The 19377-nt window shown below is 36.8% G+C and overlaps 2 protein-coding genes across 9 annotated transcripts in view; one reads left to right on the top strand and one right to left on the bottom strand.

The window, feature by feature from the left end:
• The window catches only part of TDRD9 (tudor domain containing 9), an 86485-nt gene that overhangs the window by 3054 nt on the left and 64054 nt on the right, over positions 1 to 19377 (top strand). For all 5 annotated transcript variants that reach the window (XM_042799200.1, XM_042799204.1, XM_042799202.1 and 2 more), the window contains exon 2: positions 16897 to 17003. In XM_042799200.1, the coding sequence (XP_042655134.1) occupies positions 16897 to 17003 (107 nt within the window). The remainder of the gene's footprint in view (positions 1 to 16896; positions 17004 to 19377) is intronic.
• On the bottom strand, positions 2112 to 6048 carry RD3L (RD3 like). Of its 4 annotated transcripts, none has more exons than XM_032981617.2 (4): positions 5208 to 5563; positions 4910 to 4999; positions 3923 to 4228; positions 2112 to 3063 (listed from the first exon to the last, which is right to left on the bottom strand). In XM_032981617.2, exons 3-4 carry the CDS (start codon positions 4219 to 4221, stop codon positions 2766 to 2768), a joined length of 597 nt encoding a protein of 198 aa, XP_032837508.2. In that variant the 5' UTR covers positions 4222 to 4228; positions 4910 to 4999; positions 5208 to 5563; the 3' UTR covers positions 2112 to 2765. The 4 variants fall into 4 exon arrangements, with proteins under 4 accessions (XP_032837508.2, XP_032837509.2, XP_009973277.3 ...); XM_032981618.2 differs by having other exon boundaries at positions 4910 to 4996; XM_009974975.3 differs by lacking the exon at positions 5208 to 5563 and adding an exon at positions 5890 to 6048 and having other exon boundaries at positions 2148 to 3063; positions 4910 to 4996.

Below are 19377 nucleotides of genomic sequence, written 5' to 3'. Positions count from 1 at the left end.
ATGTTGCAGTAAATTTAGCATATTCTTTATGTTTAACTTCTTTAGTTTGTCATCTTGCTCTTACACCTTTGCTTTTTCCATGCCTTTCTCAGCTTTTTAACTACGCGGAGAGTACATAATACTTTAATCAGATGGAAGCGTTCATATTCTGTAAAGACACCTCACATTTCTGTGTTTGAAAAAATGGACAAAATGAGGTCTTAATGGGTGGCATTTTCTCAGCCTTTGGATATTTTTTTTTCCTGTATCCTCTTCAGTTCCTAGTTTGGTTTCTCCCTCTCCTTCCCCCAAGTGTGGATACTAGAACTGGATGCAGCAGCCTAGTATCTGTTTAATCAATAAAACATGCATTTAAAAGTAGGTAAGCCTTTTTGTGCCTTTCCTTAGCATTGCATTGGGATTGAAATTGAATTGGCTATGATGATTAGATATATTTCTGAACTATTATTCAGCCATTGCTTTTTGACATATGTTGTAGCTGATGGTCTGTGTTTCTAGATGTAGAAGACTGCATTTACTTATATTAAAGTGAAATTTGTGAAGAATGGGTAGGTTTTATCTGTGGTCATCTTATGGGGCGGTTTGAGGTGTTTTGTTTTGTTTTTTTTCCCTACCTTTTTTTGATGATTGTAAAGGTAAGTGGGCCTTACATGTTTACTGACCTATGATTTTCCATAAACCAGAATTTGGAAGCTAATATTTAGGGCTTTTTTCACCTATTTTCCAGTAGGAAGCTGTGAAGGTACCATTTTAAGAAACCAATTTATGTGAATTGCCATTGCAGGAATCTTGCACATTTGACCAAGTAAAAATTGTTTTCTGAAACCAATATCGTGGATATTAATTCTCAATGTAATAGTAATTCTGCTAATGCCTTCTATATGCTCAGTACCTGTTACCCGCTTTCCTATGAAAAAGGAACTTGAAGTTGGACTCTTCAGGGAGCTTCATCACTGAGGAGGAACCTTTCACATCGTTCCTGTCCTCATGCAAGTACCAATGTCTGGATTGTTTATAACTGCATAAAAAGAATTTGATATTCTATTCTGCATCAGTAGGTCAAAGTAAGTTGAGATCAACACTTACATTATTTATCTACAAACTGACAGCTGCACCGAAGGAAAGTAAAGAGTTTATAACAGCTCTCAGTGTAGATAGGAGTTTGCCCATGCTTATGAAGTTTTGTGTATTTAATTCATGGAACATGGAGGGACTGGTTACTTTGGTATTGAGCTGTGGTTTTTTTTATTATTCTAAACATGTAGGAACTGATTTCCTCTAGTGCTTTGTCAGTTAGGTGTATGCAAGAGTTCTGATTTTCACCTTCTGTGTATATTATGTTCCACTCCTCTGCATTAAATGCTGTCTAGATTATAAGCTTTCCAAAGGCTTTTTATAATAGTATTTTTATCTTTTATGAAAATTTTGTGCCGTTTGTTTCACCCAATTTATGTTGCATTACTAGTAAATTCTTTTTTGGTTGAGGGATGTAACTGTGGAGCACAAGACAGCAGCTATCAGTTGTATGTTATCAACTTGAGAAAGTCTGGATGTCTTTTTCAGTATGTTTGAAGAAAATATCAGAGGAAGCTGTTTCCCTCCGTGTTTGCAAAACAGTGCATTTTGTCAGTTGGGCTATGTGAGTGTTGCCCATTTTTTATGATGTGGCAGACAGTTTAAAAGGAAATCTGGAGATAAAGAGGTTATGTGAGACATATAAAAATTTGTTACATACAGGGATGGGAGCCCAATTGGAAATGTAGCAAACTGAGTTCTGGCATATGTTTTCATTGATTTTCTGCTCTAATTGTCTGCTGTGACCATAACCGCTATGTATCCAGCCAGTCTTGTAAAACTTTATTATTAACCCAGAAGGATAGATGATGGCAACTGGAAACCATGAAATTTTGTTACACTTAAATTTGAAATTACCACCTCTTGCTTTGGAAATGATCCGTTGACTCTCTTGCTCTTCTAGAAAAAGACTGTCTGATTTGATCAAAATGTTTAAGTCTAATCCAGTGGTGGGTTTCAGGATAGCTTCCAATAAGTCAAATGAAGAAGTAAAACTATTTGAAATTAAATAATTAATTTATTGAAGAATAGGGAGCTAGTTGTTTGATGTTAAATACTGGATGCTTTAATTTTGTTATCTACCTTCACAGTACTTCAGCATGTGCAGAGTACAGTTTGGAAAAAGTATAGAAAAAGTGCATGCAATGTGTTATAACTTCTGACATTGTTTTCATTTTAGAACCTATTCTTGAAGTTAAGAAATAACTATTCAGCTCCAAAAAGTATTCACCAGTTTATTTGGTATAACTGATATTATATTAAACCATTTGTCTTACACGTTATAAAGTTCCCATAGAGCCTAAAAGCTATGTGACAAATACAGAAGTTTTTGCTTAACACTTTGTGGATGGATGCTATTTCGAAGTATGGAAAACAGTCTTTTCTTTTTTAAATACATCTAGCTGTATATGGCGCAAAAATAAAATGCTTTGGAGTTTTTTTCAGGAAGATTAATGTTTTTGGTTAAAAGGTGCTTTCAAACACAACATATTTAAGGAACTATAAAGATAAAAGGAGAGTTCATATTTAAAGGTTGTTTACTGCATACTAGTTATAATCAATTATTTTAATTTCTGAACTTGGAAAGAAAGGGAGCATGTCACATTTCTTATTCCTGTGTTTGTGGATGGCAATCACAAGAAAGGAATGCGAAAGGCTACATAGCTTTTTTGAAATAAACACAAGCTGGCTTAACTTGACGGGTAGTAATATGGCAGGTTCCAGATTCTATGAGAGAAGGTGGGAAACATGCTTTGTGTGGTTTTGTCGACATAACGTGAAACTGTGGGGATTTCATCTTTGTCCGATTTGTTAGAACTGTGTCCGTGCAGGCTGAAATACTCAGAGCCATTTGTATTCCATGCATCTACCAGGTGGTCTTGCTGGTTTTCTCTCTCAATGGTAGTAAGAAAATCCTTTAACACTTGCTTGAATATGTAGACTATTTCCCAAGGTAAAACATCATTTTCTGCCAAAACTTCACGAAATCTAGAAACAACAAAAATTGAAATCTAATCATCAGTGTTAAACTCTTCTGTTTCCTCTCTGGCCTTTTGAGGGAAAGGGAAGGAGGAGGAAATGACTGTGTTCTTGTGTCATTTATTCCTTGCTGCCACATTTCCCCGCATACCTCCCTCAAAAGTTTGTAAGAGGGAAAGAGCTCTAACAATACACTGGATATGGTCCAGCTGTTATGAGGATTGAAAGCTATTGTTATTGAGGATGCCTTTTTTTTTTTTTTGTGGCCCATCTGGGTAACTTGATTTAAACTGACTTTCCCCCTAGGTATATTCTGGGCTTTAAAAGGCACATAGGCTTGTTCTGGCATTTCTTTGTGTCCCTAGAAAATATATTTAAAATACAGACATAGGAAATTTTTTCTTTCTAAAATGTGTGTGAAGGGGTGTTTTTAAAAGATGGAAATTTAAAAAATTTTTTTACACTGATTTGCTAGTTCTAGAAGCTTTCAGATGTTTTGGACAGTGAAGCTGGGTGTCTGCATAACTGCACTGCCGTGGTGCTTTAATTTTTGGTTATTGGGTTACTATTTAATAAATATTGGGGTTAAATAATAGAAAAAAACCTGAAAGTATTGAGGTCACATGTCTAAGCATGTGACACTTCCCTTTTTTTGGATCAGACCTAGAAAATCCTGATTGAAAACTTCTTACAAGTACAACATGTTTAAGTAAAGATGTAATTTCTAAGACATCTGTAAAACTGTGTTCCAGTTGCTGGTCACTGTTACTTTGACAGAAAGATCAGAGCCAAATATAATCTTGGATTAGGTAGAAGACATTTTACTTATGATAGAGTATTCGAAGTTAGAGAAATATGAAACAATTACCTGCTGAGAACAGTTCCTGTTTGGCAGGGCTGGATTTGTGAACACAGAACTTCGAGCTGGCGTTGCTCGGTAGCTGGAATTGTTGCTTGAGGGTTTTGGTAGTTCTTCAGCCAGTTGTAATCCATACCAGTCTTCTGGAGTTTTTGTTCATTTTCAATTTCTTGCAGTAATCTTTCACGTTCTTTCAGGTGCCATTTCAATTCCCTCAGTAGGGTTTTTGTAACTACTTCTGATCCAGGATATCTTGTGGATTTGTAGGAGTCATTTTTTGACCATTTCATCCAGCCAAAAAGTGGCATTTTTAAGCTGTGATGGGAGGAAAAAAAAATGTTTTGCTTATTTCTGCTTGACCAATAGTTATTTGTATCTGTAGACTTCTTTCTTAGCAGCTGAATGTTTAAAGGTAATGTTGTTAATGATGATAAAATATTTTGCAGAACAATGTAAGTAGTGATAACAGTAATTATCAAGCCATCATTAAATCTGACAAGCCTTACAATTTAAAATATTTTCTGTCTGTTTTCTGAGTTAACGTAACTATGTGAAGTTATAGCATTTAAAAGTGCATATCTATCATCTTGGAAAGATTTAATTTTTTTAATTCTGGTAGTATGTGTGGGTTTAAAAACAAACCAAAACAAAAAAACCCACCCAAAACCAACCAGACAAAACCCCCAAAACAAAAAGGACCACCAAAACCCCAAAACCAAACAAACACCCCCAAACCAAAACAGTAACAACAAAACCCCCAACCAAACACAAGGTCAAACCTCCAAAATTTGAAGTTACCTGCACATCTAAGAAGTGATTAAATAAAGTTAAATGCTGGAACTCTGCATGATCTGTTCTTAAAACTTCTGTATCAATTTTTATTTTAAACAGATTCTTGTTTACATGACCTGGTGGAATAGTCCTTTATGTTGCAGTTGTTTACAAATCATGCAGACACAAGCATACCACCAATTGGAATAAAATAACATAAATTACCTTTGCAGTTGTCTGAACAGTGTTGTTTCAGGTGAGTTTGCTTGAAGGTCTCTTATTCTAGCATATCCTGTTTCCAGACTGTTACTACTGCTGAGAGAAAACAAGGTTTTTCCTTTTTTTTTTTTTTTTCATTTACTCAAACTGTGCTTAGAAAAATGACTTTATGTACTGAATATGACAGTTTAAGTTTTTCTGCTTTTAAGATTCTTTTTCATCCTCTGTACCAGAGAGAAGTAGTAATCCATTTAACCTAACATAGTCTCAAATACTTTCTACAAAGTCCATTAAGATCTCCTACCTTTTGAATTGAGTTCTGCCGATGGCAGCAATTTAAAAAAAGATGGTAACAGTCTCAAATGCTTGTTGCTAAATCCATCCAAAGGTATTGTTGGTAGTGAGATGAATAATGATAGTCTGAAGCAACTGCAGACGTGCTTCTATCTAAAGTTAAGGCTGTCGTATGATGTGATGCTCGGCTGTGCATAGCTGTAGGTCACAGTTTAGAGCTGTATTTTTATGCCTGTAGAGTGCTAAAAATAACTATGTTGCTTTTATCATCAAACTAAACTTTCAGGCCACTGAGATGCTGCAAGACTTCTCCCATTAGAGGGGGATCAGGCTGTTCTACTCTTGATTTTAAACAGCTAAGAATAGTCTTCCTCTAGTAAAGATCAGCTAAAGCCTTTGTTAAGTGAGTGTTGACAGAAAAGAGCGATTTGACAGTTGCTCAGGATTTTGTTGCTATATTAAATACTTCTTCCAGATGAATTTCATCAATCTCATGGTACTATACTTTTTCATTACTGTGCATAGCTGTTAACATTTTTAATTAACATTTCAAATGTGTTTAAAGAAACCAGTCTGCAACACCTACAGTGTGCCATGAAATACACATTAATCTAATTAAAGGAATAGAATGATAAGGAGATGCAAATTGAGGTCAAACTGATCGAAAAAGCCCAGAATTGTAAGTCTCTTACCATAGGCTTTGCTGTTCTCTCAGCTGGCTGTCAGTTGCCTGCTCCCTCTTTCCTTGATGAGTATTTTGAGCATATCCATTTTTAAGATTCATTTTTAGGGATGGCACTGTGCACACTAAAGGTCTCTGAAGCAGCCATTTTCCATTTCAGTTATTGGGTCTCATTAATCTAAACGGTAGGCATGGTATACAAAATGCCTTCTCTTCTGCTTGCTCTTGTTCTAATGCCTGTCTTTGCTCCCGTAAGTATTTTTCATTCCTACTTTTTTTGCCTAAACGGGTGTGTTGAACTGTTAGGAGAACAAGGGTTCTGTAAATTTGTTCTAGATGTCATACAACATAAAGGATGACGTGTATGGATGTTATTAAAGCTGATATTACTTATACATTGGAAAAATTCTGATGTCAGTATTAATTCTCTTCAACTGAAAGGTTTTCACATTGCATTGTATGTGGTACTATGAAAAAGGAAGGGAGCTAGGTTTATGATGACAGAACTGTCTTGACAGATTTTCAGATGAAATTAAAATGCTCCTTGCCACCTCCTTTACAGCACAGTTAACATGTCACCGCTTTTTATCCACTGTATCAAATCTGAAAGTAAACTGCTGTATGCTATAAAAACATTGTAGTGTGTTTGCTATTTAGGGATGCATACTGGAAGGTGTACAAATTAAGAAAACAAGAAACCTACAACTGTTTTGTATTTGTTTTGTTTTTAACCTAATCTTTCATTGCATTGTCAAATTCTGTGAGGCATATTGAGGATGAGAATTACCTTTCCATTGGTAGGAGAGCGTTAAAGCTGAAAACCTGTATAGCGTCTACTTTGTATGCATTTCACAGCTGTATTCAGGAAGAGATGGCTGCTCGCGTGAGGCTGGCGTTGGGAACTGGAACTTAAAAGTAGAGCAGTATTTTACACAATTGCTAGCCAGCGGTTAATCCTGGAAGCTTTGTGGAGAGTTACCGTTCCACCCAGCTATCCCTAAATGTACTCGTGGTTCCGCAGTGCTGTGTCAGGATGGAAGTTTCAGCTTGACTTAAGGATCAGACCCACTATCAGCCAAAAGGGGTTATTGAGTTTGTCTTCATTAGTAACTAGAGTTACTGTTTCACCTAGAGGGGAAGCTATATTTTGTTTCCTCTCATTCATTTTTCTGCCGTTCCTAAAACTACAATAATAAAATTACAAGTGGTGTGAGGTCTATTACTTATCTTTAGGTTTGCAGGGTTGTTTTCATATTCTTTGACTCTTATCACTATCAGGGAAAAACATTTTGGTCTCCTTAACATTCTTCTAGCAATCCTACACGTCATTTTGTAGATTTAGGTAACTCAGAGATAGTGTGTTTTTAAAAGTGATTTATAGTCTCAAGCTTCTGAATCTCTCTTGTCTTTGTCATTTCATCTCATTACTCACTTCTGTAAATTTTCTGAAAGTTTCAGTTCTAGCACTTGCTTTCTTACTGTAGCATACCAAGACAATGTTTTTATAATTTGTTTCCTTTTTCTGAATTTTTCTTTGCTGGTATTAGTGACTGAAACACATTATAATGCTCAAGTGAGACCATAACATTAGTTATACAATGATGAGTGATTTTTGTCTTTTTTAATAAGCCATAATTTACTCTGCCACTGCAGAAGAATGGTTGTTTGCTAACTGATTTCTTTTTTCCCTGTCACTTAACCCTAATTGTCTGTATGTGGTCTATAAAACGTAAATTGAAGGTTCTTTGAACTTTTTTTAAACTTTCAACCTCTTCCTTTTACTGTATTTTCCTAATTTTCGAGGCAGGGAATGTAATGAATTCCTAAAGCATCTTTTGTTTCTCTAACTTCATAATTTTCTTTGAACTGCAGTGAATGATATCTCCTCTTATATAGATAAATCTGAAAGGGTGTCTTTTCATATAAGCATTTCTTACTATTTCTTTTAAGATAAACACTCCTTATTCTGTAGCATATTTTAAGCTTGTTTTCTGATGCTGTTCTCAAATTGAACTGAGGGAGCAGTAAGAGTTGCTGGAGCCAAAGTTCAGATTTCCTTTTGTAAATCAATTCAGACAGTTGTAGTGGTTTTTTCTTTTTCGCTATGGCAAATCTAGGTTCGACAGCAAAGAGCCTCATTTCAAAACAATAGCCTTACATGAGCAAATGCTAACTGAAAATTGGGTAAATAAGTAAATAAATGAGGCACCATTCCATTTACTGCTTGATTTATTCTGGTTAGTAGGAGGCATATTTAGGGAGTCTGTTACCAGTTCGTAGTTGGCTGAGAGGAAAGGAGCATCAATCCGGTGTGGTGTTAATACAGGCCATCTTGACAGAATTCCTTCTAGGGCAGCACTGCATCCGTGGTGGCAGTTATGTTCTGGGTGTGCTTTGTACTGAAGAGATGCAGCTAAGCCCAGCACTTGCTGTGAGAACCCTCAGTTTCGGGGTAGTTTTGGTCAGCCGCATGCGTGGCTTGGTGTGAAAGTGTGAAAGGCTGGTTCATGCCTCTAATATTAAAACTGAAAATGTCTGATACTCAGAATGTCTTGTCTGTCCTGGGAATTCTTTTGCCTCTTCTTGTTTGACATCACAGTTGGGGGGGGGGGGGGCGGAACTTGATTTAAGATACTCTGGAATCCAATAACGGGTGTGAGGCTGCAGAGACTTAGGATTTACTTGAGTAGAAGTATTGCTCACTGTTAAAGCTCCTTAGGGTTAAAACTGTTGGATTTCTCCTTGTTGATACTCTTACAGCTTTCTGTCTCACCAATTAGGAGCCCTTGGCTCTGTGTTGAAGGCACAGCACAACTACAGGGTAAGAATATGTACACGTGTAGTGTGAGTACATCAGACAGCATGTGGATTTAAGTGGCTGAAGCTTACCACAGGGAAACAGAATGAGAGAATGAGTCAACGTGGGATGCAGATTCTGAAGGTGCTGAGTATACCTGGATATTAGCTTTGCTGATACAATATCAAAGCATAACTCCAAAGGAGTACTTGGACAATAACAGTGAGGTGGTTTTGTGGATGTTTTCAGGAAACTTCCTCTAGTATAAGCTGTAGCATTAGAGGAAAGTGGATTCTTACTTGAAAATCTTCATAGCTAACTTTAATACCAGCTAGGAGATGGGACTGTTTATGGCAAGTTAATATTTCCTAGCTAAATAGAGGTGATGGAAGATGTTTATTTTATCCTGTCTGATGCTTTCTCAAATCTCTTGAAAGCTTTTTTAAAAAAATTAAGTAAAATAATTTATTTAGCACAGGAAACTTAGATATTTGCATGATGTGTGGTTAAGTTAGTTTTACAATCTGATTATGACCTCTCAATGCTACTGTAATAAATAATTTGCTGTAATGCTGAAGGCATATTCTTGAAACAGACTTAATATTCTAGCAAAATCTGAAATTCCCACAAAGAATAGAAGTTCTCTAGGGATCAGCTGTTTTTCCAGTATACTGTTTTCTCATGTTCTGTAACTATATTCAGGGAGGAAAAAAAGCTGCAAATCCAAGGCAGCTCTGAGTATAACAAGAAGACTTCGGTTTTAACATCAAATATGCAGAGCAACTTCCAAAGTTGACAACCAGGTCCTATAAATCTAGTTAAGCCTGGGCCTACTTTTACTGTAAGAGCTATTGTGACAGTGATTGGGTGTGCTGTTGGACAACACACTTTTTTTTTGACAGAAAGCTGGTTTGAGAAGTTGTTGGTGCTGTGCAGCAGTCATCTTGTGCCATGGGGCTGTGCTTTTGAACTGCCTCACTGAAGCAATGTAGGTAAAATGAAAAGAACCTGTCAAAACCACTTCCATTTAACCAAGTATTGCACTCATGTGAGCAACAAGGTGTGACAAATGGTGAGAACAGGTGGAGGAGAAGCCTCTTATTCTTTACTTCGGAGGATTTTATGGCAGCTGTACCATCTGAGATGCCACTGACTCTTGAAATTGAAAGAAACAGGAAGTATAACTGTGTTTATGAATGAGAATGATAAGGACACAGCAAGAAACTATCATCATAATTCTTATTTGACCAAAAGTGTGGTCATAACCATTGCTAGCTAGCTAACATTTCAGTACATAGGTGTAATGGTGTATGTTCCATATTTCTTTGCTAGCCTCTATGGGTAATAGTCACACACTATGGTTTGCTGCCTTGGATGTTGTGTGAAGGGCTGATACTTTACTGCTGTGTGTTAAGCCCAGTAGGCAGCCAAGCACCATACAGCCCCTTGCTCACCCGCAGTGGGATAGGGGAAGAGAAATGGAAGGGTGAAAACAAGAAAACCTGGGGTCAAGAAGAAAACTGTTGAAGTGGAAGAAGAGAGGAAGAAAACAAAACAAGCAATGCAAAGGCACTCACAAACCATATTCCATGGGCAGACCAATGCCCAGCCAGTTCCCAAGCAATAGATGGCAAACCTAACTGAAAAAAACCCACTCTTGTTTCCCTTTTTATTGCTGAGAATGACACTGTATGTCATGGAATCTCTCGTTGGTTAGTTTGGGTTATCCACCTGGGGGTTGTTTGAGAGGGGATAATGTGAGAAATGGAGAAGGCCTTGCTGCTGCAAACACTGCTCAGCGGTAACTAAAACATTGCTGGTTTAGGAGAGTTACTTTGGCCACAAATCTAAAACATAGTCTCTATGAAGAAAATTAACTCTTATCAGAGCCAGCCTCAGAACAATTCCACAGAAAGGTTACCAATGCTACCAGTGATCTGAGAAAAGAGATTTCATTTTTGTAGCTGTCTAGCTGGCGGGTCAGATGATTTGCTTCCATTTATAAATGCAGCTTCATTCTTTGGATTTAATGATCAACTTTGCAGTGCATTTTTCATTTGATTTGACAGAACAACTTGCTGTAGCTGTTTCGGGCTGCAGACAGATGGTGAGTCTACCTCCTCTGATCACTTCAGACAGTGTTTGACTACTGGATTTGCTTTTTAACAACTATGAACAACTCTGTGAGCCTACACGAGAGGTCTCTTGGTAAGACTTCTTGTTTGGTCCTTTGCTGTGACAGGTAACAACAGTAATAATGCTGTTTTAACAGCGTTAACTGACAGAAAGTTTAGTAAGCTATTACTGTACTTCTGTTGCTGTGATAAATAAAATCAGGACATGTTTGAAGCTGATTTTTTTCCAGTTGGACTCTCCGTAGCATTAATGTCTCTGGTGCTGGTGACACTTAATAGACAGGAGAGTTACACAGGCATTTTTCAATTCAGTGCAGTCTTACTTGCATTGTATTTTATTCAGAGATTTATTTAGGCTGGATTTTGCCAACTTGGCAACCAAATGCTTTTGATTTAGTTTTCTTGTTATGGGGATATTTTTTTTTTTGCTATCTGGCCAAGTTCCTTGCCTTTGTGGTTAGAAGGGAGGGATTAATTTTGAAGTTTTAAGGAATGTATGTGCTTTATGAATGTTGCTAAAGGATCAGAAATGACACTTGATAGAGGAATGGTGCTTTTGGTTTAAGTTAATAAATATGAACACCCATATAACTTCTAATTTATAACTAATTATAACAGTGGTAATTTACGAAATTGTTTCGAGTGTGGTAGAGAGGTAGTTGCTGGCAGCTTGTCACCAGCTGCCTTCTTCCAAATATCCCTGTTTGAGCTATGGCTGCAGGAAGAGGAGCCTGTCAACAGCTGATCTCCAAGAAGAGTCCAGTTCTTTGAAGCCCAGCAGTTCTTCCCAGTCTGTCCCACTGGCATAAAATCCCAGAGCAGTAGACAGTAAATTTGAATATTTGGTCTGTTTCATCCTGGCATTCATGGTTGTTTTTACTGGAGTTTAAGTGTGGGTAAGGTGGAAGGTCTTACAGAGCTTAGTTTGACATAAAAGAAATATTTCTGAGATGTTGCGTTTACATGGTCTATCCAAATCCAAATGTTTGCATTTGAGCTTTTAAGGATTTTGTACAGTAGTTTTATTGTGGTCCCCCTCTCTCTGCCCTCTTCAGCTAGTTAAGGTTTTAAAACAGAAGCTCTGAATAACTGCTGTGAGGAGAAGCAGTGCAAGCCTTTGAGGCCTGTGTATGAAGACTTTATCACTAAATCTAGCTAATAATAATTTAAAGCAGTTCTCTTGAGTGGAAGAAAGCATGTACCTCACTGCTTCTTAGATTATTAAAATAATCTGTAAATCACTTTGTAAAACCTGTATCTTAGTATTTAATACATTTCACTTATTCTGAATTCTATTAATAATCTTCCAGTTCTGTGACTGAAGTGTTGTGGTTTTTGAATGGCAGTACATTATTTCTTTAAAGTTAGTGTATTTCTGCAGGTAAGACCAGTCTTCTAAATTTATGGAATACCAACTGCAGTTAAAAGGAAAGTAATTTTTACTATGTCCTTCAGTAAACCCAGTGGAAGGTTATTTACTGTCATGGCAAATGTTCAGTTATGTAAAGTGTCACATTATTTTAGTTTCAGAAAAGAGGCTTTGAAACAGCCTACTGGATATACCATACTAAAATTGTACAGCAAAATATTGCTCTGTATTCTATAAGGCTGTTTTTTCAAGTGATTTCCCCCCCCCCCCGAGATCTCTAGTAGGTGGACAGCTTGTGTGTGTGATAGAAACCATGTCTTAGCACAGTCCTACTATTGTGACCTGTGAAGTGAGTGACACTAATTCTGTGTTCAGCTCCTGGTCCCAGGTGAACAGGGATTTTTGTCTCAAACGAGGCAGAATGTAAATAGGCAAAAAGTACATCTATAAGAATTTTTTAAAACACAGCCCTAGAACACTTTGATTTTTTCAGTTGTTTGTCTTTGAGAAGGAAATGTTTTTGAAGTTACATGGCCTTGAATAGAAACTCCTAGCCCAGACTGAAATAGTTAATATAAATTTGTATGAAATTGGATAAGCAAGTATCTTAATCCTTGGAATTTCATTACATACTTGAATATTTACTTTATATAATCAAGTTTGCTGTGTAAGCAGTATTATTTTTTCAGGGAATAAGACTGTTCATTTAATAAGGCATTTTTAAGCATTGCTTCTAGAGACATTAGTGGTGTTCAGTGTATGCATTGGCATTGTAGAGTATGTCACTGAGAAGAGCCAAACAAATGACATGTCAGAGTTACGGTTGAGATTGGGCAATTGATTCTGTTTTTGATAATGTAAGTGTATGCAAAAATGCCTTGGTTAATATTTCAAATGCTCTAATAGAAAAAATTTAGCAAGTGTACTCTGTTATGATGGTTTTGTTGACTAACTAGAGGTCATTCTATAGCTTGAAGAAAAGGAAGACCTTTCTCTAGCTGAATTTATTTAAACGAAGGCACCTTCAGTGTACTTGAAAGCATTTACAATTGGATGTGTCGACAATTTCTGATGTTAAACCGTGTTCCCCCTCAGTAATCCCCTGAAGTGGCAGTTGTATTTAATTTTGTTTGACATTGAATTTTCCTTTAAACACAAATAAGAAATATTTTAAGATTTGCCCAATCAACTGTTTAAGAGATCATATGTACCAAGATCAGTCACACTTCTGAAAAATGTTATAGTAGTTAAACCACATGGTAAGGAGTAAGCAAAGTATTCCATTATCTTCATAAGAAACAGTGTTAATTAGCTTCTGAAGAGGCATGCTGTGTACTACGTCTTTTCCTGGATAGCAAGCCTCCTACTGATCTCTGCTTATCAGGCTCAAAGTTTCTGTATCTGCTGCTTCTGAGAGTATTTTCCAAAATAGGTAGGCCTTGGGATGTGTACACCTTTAGGTAGCTGGCGTATGTTTTAAAATGTTAGGACATATCAAGAGTTACTTGTTGGGTAACATTACTGATTGATCATATTCTCAGTGCTTTATAATGTTGTCTGCCTTTGTCTGCTTAGTGTGGACATATTGTCATATGTTTGAAGGTTCAGCCACAGAAATCTGGCTGCTTTTGAGGATGAAACATGCCCTTGATTGGAATAAGGTCAAACTCTCACCTTCTTTTTTTAAATGAGGGAGAAGGAAGAAAAAACAGAACATACGTAGTCTTCTGCATTTCCTTAAATTGATGGCTTCAAATTTTCAGTAATTGTTAGTCACAAAAATGCTTTCTACTGCCTCTTAATTTCATAAGACTCTGAATGTGTTTCATATAAGCAGCTGAAAAGTTGTTGTTTGCCAGTGTTATAATGTATTTGGGGTATCAAGAGACTTGGGGGATTTTAAATGTGGGTGAGCACCAAGGCTGGAATCTGGAAAGCCTAAGGAATATATACTAGAACAGGGCAGGTGTGCTGAAATGTGAGTTTTCACTGTGTCAGAGGCAAGAGAAGTAGGGAAGAGGTAATCGGTGTATCGGACAGACACATGCTTCATAAGTAGAATCCAGAAAAGTCCCATTACTAGTGTTGTCCTTCTCTAGCCTGGAATGGATTTGAATTTTCTTAATCTTGTCATTCCTCTGCTGTCATCAAATGTTTGAAACTCATTAGAAAAATGCTCCATCCCTTTCTGTTTGTCTAGGTATGTATAGGATGATACCTCCTGCTGATGGCGTATTAATGACTACTTAACAGGATTGTATTGTTCTGATGATTTACCAGAGCACCAGAGTGCTTCATAAGGATTTTTTTTCCATTCTACTTAAATAACATTATTCTGTAAGCTCTTAATTTTACTAAAGTTGCAAAGTTCAGCATTAAAAGATTGAGAAATGATGAAGGTTGTTTGTTCATTTCATATGCCTATATGCAATTTTCCAGTAGCATATGATTTTCCCCAAGACTGTAGCCTGATTCAGTGCATTGAGTGAGCAATGTTCATTCTTAATGACGGGCTATTAAATATTTTCTTTATTCATTGTGTAGCCTCAGGCTTATTTACTGCATGCTGTTTTCTGAAGACAGAAAATCCAATTTCTGAAAGAAAATATCCAGATATCCAAACAAAAAAATAACGTCCTCTCAAAAATGACTGAGGTCATACTGTCCTCATTTTCCTGGAGCTGTACAGGCAAAGGTCAAAAGCACATATTTCTGTGAGCCCGTTTTGAAGTGCTTAATACTCCATCTCCAGGAGCATTTACTTCAGTATCTCTGGTATTATATAAAACTGTTTCTTAGCAGATTTTAGCTGCTGCTTAAATACTCATGCTTCTGCAAGGTCTTTACAGTAAATGAAGAACACAGTCCTACCTTTCTCACCCTTAGCCTCTAACCCTTAGTGGGAAGTTTTTTGTTGATTTGCTTGGTATTGTTCAGGGCTCTGACAGCTGAGTAATACCTGCTCTTCCATGACAACAGTTACTGTCTTAGATGGCTTTTTTCTTGTGGAGGACTGAAGGACAAATTGTATTTACTGCATAAACAGGTTTTGTTGTCAGATGTGTGTTCAGTGCACTTGGTGAGGCTGCAGTCTTACGGAAATTAAAAATAATGGGTTATATCACTAAAATCTGTATAACGTGCATACAATGCTGCCAAATTGAGAATGTGCAGCCAAGCTTAATTTTGTTATTTTCAACTACTGAATGCTGGACTTTACCTTCTTTGCATTTTTGGGTTTTACTTGTGTTTAATATACATTTAGTGGAATAACCTATTTAACAAGTGGTCTGAAATGATGTGCATGAACTTTTCCAAGTTGTACCTTGTGTTCAGGCCTATTGTGGAGTGTTCCCTGTCCTAGCTGTTTCAGAGGGGTTAGAGTGGTAAAAGTGTTGTAATCAGCCTGCTGAAGGTGGGCAGCCGTTGCTCACATAGCGATTGTGCAGATGTGTGCAATCCTGTTGAACCCTACATTGAGAGATACGTGAGATCCAGGGAAAAATTGCCATAACTCTATGCCTAAAATATTATTAAAATAGGATAAGCCATTTCTTGGTTTGTTGACAGCAGTAGGTGATAAATACTTGGTGTTTCCCACAGGAGTAAATAATGACTGATCTGATTGAGTAGTGTGTAGCAGAGCCCAGCTGGCACAGAGTTGCTCTGTTGGAGAAGGTGGGTGCTCTGTGGCATCCAGATATTGTGAATTACTCTCTGATGAGAGCTGTGTGACATAGTGCCACGTTAAAAATCTCTTGTTTTCAGCTTAATTGCTTTTGAAGTCAGTGCTGTTTATTATTTAGGTTAAGAAACAGACACTTCTGCAGCAATATCCTTTACTAAAATGTCTCAAATACATACCTACAGAGCAGCAGATTTGCCGTGCGTTAGGAAATTATTGCATAGCAGAAGCTTACACTGAGACCAGAGTTTAAATTAAAGTGCAAACCCATAGTTTTGACTTCTAGTTTGTATTGTTAAAAAAAAAAATAGGGTGCTTTTGATGTGTCCAAAACTCTTGTACATTTAAGTTCATTTGTGATTTAATAAATATACAATCATTGTATCTATGTCACTTGTACTCTCTAGTGAAATCCATGTGATTTTCTTCACACTGTATATGTAGAAGAAATTTTTTTTTAATCCCACTTCATTCTACATCATGGATAAACATTGTCTTGTGTGTTATAAATTTCCATAAATTTTAATGATCAGGTGACTGTGTTCATTTTTTTTTTTCCTTCCCCCTCCTCCATCTTCTCTTGGCTCAAATAAATAAGTTTTCTCTTTAAAGCAGTGAGATGACTGTGTTAATTCCTGTTTACTTCCCCTGTCTTCAGGGAATTGTTCAGTAATTAAAAGTATTTTCTCAACTGTGTTGTGTTAAGAATTTGTGAAACAGAACTATTTCATCTTTGATCAGGAGAAATCACAGACTTTGATTAGGAGAGAAATTCCTAGGTATTAAAAACTTGAAGGATGGTATTTTGGGAGCTCAATCTTTAAGAATCTAAACGAAAAGATTTAATGTGGCACTTCCCTCAGGCTAATATCTAACTGCAGAGACAAAATTTATTTCTGAAGTTTGTTCATTGAAGTAGTTCCTGCATGACATGAAGACTCTGAACTTACTGTATAATGCTGTTACTTCCAGAGATACCCATGACTTAGATTAGGAAGCATTTATTCATTCGTCATTTCTTTCTTTTTCAGGCTCCCTGTCAAAGAGAGTGTTGGAACTGAATATACTGAAAAATACGGACGAGCAGAGGCACAAGAGCTAGATGCAGTTGGAAATGATCAGCTTGTCTATAAACCAGGTTAAAAAAAAATACATCTATTTGGTTCTTAAACTCAGATACCTGTCTTTTTTTCTCCCTTTGGTCTTTCCTCCCATCTCCTCCCCTAAACAAAATTATGAAACCTTACTGTGTATTTCTTGTTTAATGATGTCTGTGCATTTGTTTTGTATAAGGCATGGTATTAAAAAGTAAGCACCTTATTTTCTGAAAACCAGAACGTATAATGCTGTTGCATAGATGTACGTGCACACATCTGGTTTATTGTATTGATAAATGTAGATATATGATTGAAATATATCTGCGAGGAAAAGATACTGCTCATTGGATTCATGTCTTTCTCTATTCTGTTTTCCCATTCTTCTCTCCATGTTATTTCTGGGTATACTTGATTTTTCCCTTGACCTGACTATAGAGAGAAATCTGATTGCATTTCTTTCCCAGGAGCTCTGATAAAAGCAGTATGAGGCTGACTCACTTGTCAGGACAGCTCAGCTTCAAACTATTACTGTGGCTTTTTAATTTCCAAATTTGTAAATGTAGATGATTTCCCAAGAAAAGGACATTTATGTGTTTTGCCTGTTCTGCATGTCATTCTCTGTAATACTTATTGTATCCCTTTGCTGATATACCAAAATTTGACAAATTGAGAAGCTTTCTAGAAATTACCGTCCATCCATGCTTCTGCAAATTATACGACCCCTGGAACTCAGGTAGGTGAGGAAGCCATTTGTTTGGTCTGTCATCAACTGAGAGGCAGTAGGTGCAGTTGGCCTGTCCACCATGTACAGTGCATATGGCCATCTCTCTTAACCATGAAATACCGTCTCTTGTTCACTTGACATTACGTAAAATTTGTGGGAGAGGAGAAGGTATTGAAAGGTAAAAATAGGGAAATAAAGGGACTGGGAGAAGCTTATAATGTTGTAGTTCAGGAAGGTAGTGTTCCCTACTTTTTCATGTGCTTTACGTGCAAAGGAAGGACAGCAACAAGTTGACTAAGGGTAAGTTCCTCAGATGTTTCTTTAAAAATCTAGTGGTATTGATTAATTCAAGGAAATACCGTAGATCATTTAATATCCTTCAGCTATTAAATCGAGGTTCTGCCTAAGGTAGGCTAGCAAATCAATGTAGCAGCACTGGCGGCCTTCTTAATTTTGAATGGAACTGATGCTAGCAGTGTTCCTCCTGTAGAAGAAACAGGGTTATAACGTACACCTTTAAGGAAATATTTCTTCATAGTCATCCCAGTACTTTGTTTTATAGACACCTGTTTTCTCTTGGTCTACCTTAAAATGTTTGTCCTTGAAATTTATACCTTCTAATATCTATTCCTGCCTTCCAGTTATAAATTAAATAGCTTCTAGTTAGCAAACAGCTGTAAAAAAATTACTAAAATATTAGCATACTCTCATTATTAATCTGTTAGATGTTTTCCTTGGTCCCCTTTTTCCCCCTCTTCCTATTTGTCTATGTCATGGTCTGGAGTCTCAGTTGCTTCAGGAGCAGCGTTGATGCCTGCCTCCCGGTCAGTGCTCTGCTCCCAGCTGAACCGGATCCCCTGGGGGACTCGCACCAGGCTGGAGACTGATGGGACTGGAAGATTCCTACAGTGTTCTGAAGCTGAGCTGCCAAATCCCACCTGGATGTAGAGTAACACAAAAACCTCAGAAAATACTGGTTCTTACTACTATCAATTTTGACTTGCAGACAGATTCAGGAATATTATTTTAGGGTAATATAATAAAGATGCTCCTTAAGCGAGCATGAGAGTTGTAATGGTAATTTTATGGATTATAAAATGGGTATGTTGTTAACAAGACTGCATGAGGAACATATTACCATTTGAGAAGAGCAGATTTCAAGAGCTCTAAGACCCATTTGTAACAACCAACTATATTAATCTGGAAGTGCATGTTCTATTTATGAACATAAAAATTGTCAAAAATGATCAAGGATTTATCTAGACCAGACTTTATCACTCTAGCTGTGTTGAGTACAAATATAGTCAAGAAATAAACTGCAGAACATGGAAATGAGAAGCTGATTTGCCCTGACGGTTTCAGAGTTGGTACTCCTTCTGTTGCTTCTTTATGAATTGTAGATGATATTTTCTGTACAAATTGACAGCCTATTTTAAATCTTGTAGTTACTGAAACTCTTGTGTTTGCTTGTGTCTTCATGTTTTATGGAGTTCTGTTTAGTTTAAACTTTGTGCTTTCCAATTTCTTTGAAAGAGCATATGTTTTTATACAGAGAGGACAAATAGGAATGTCTAATCTGTTTGTCAGGAAAACAGATCATCAGAGAACTGCACTTGGAGTTTTGGCTTCTACAGAACATGGCAGAAATGATAGTGCTGTGAAAAGGAAGTTGAAGGGATTAAAGAAAAGCA

Source organism: Tyto alba, unplaced genomic scaffold (assembly GCF_018691265.1).
Source record: "Tyto alba isolate M040663 unplaced genomic scaffold, T.alba_DEE_v4.0 Super-Scaffold_29, whole genome shotgun sequence".
In the NCBI taxonomy this organism is placed as follows: domain Eukaryota; kingdom Metazoa; phylum Chordata; class Aves; order Strigiformes; family Tytonidae; genus Tyto; species Tyto alba.
This window is presented reverse-complemented; position numbering and strand designations above follow the sequence as displayed.

Excerpts from the sequence above, each read along its gene's own strand:
- RD3L (XM_032981616.2), bottom strand. The coding sequence starts at position 5,981 with ATGAATCTTAAAAATGGATATGCTCAAAATACTCATCAAGGAAAGAGG. Across the intron at positions 4,229-4,909 it reads CTGTTCAGACAACTGCAAAG|CTTAAAAATGCCACTTTTTG; the intron begins GTAATTTATGTT and ends CTCCCATCACAG. Across the intron at positions 3,064-3,922 it reads ACAGGAACTGTTCTCAGCAG|ATTTCGTGAAGTTTTGGCAG; the intron begins GTAATTGTTTCA and ends TGTTGTTTCTAG.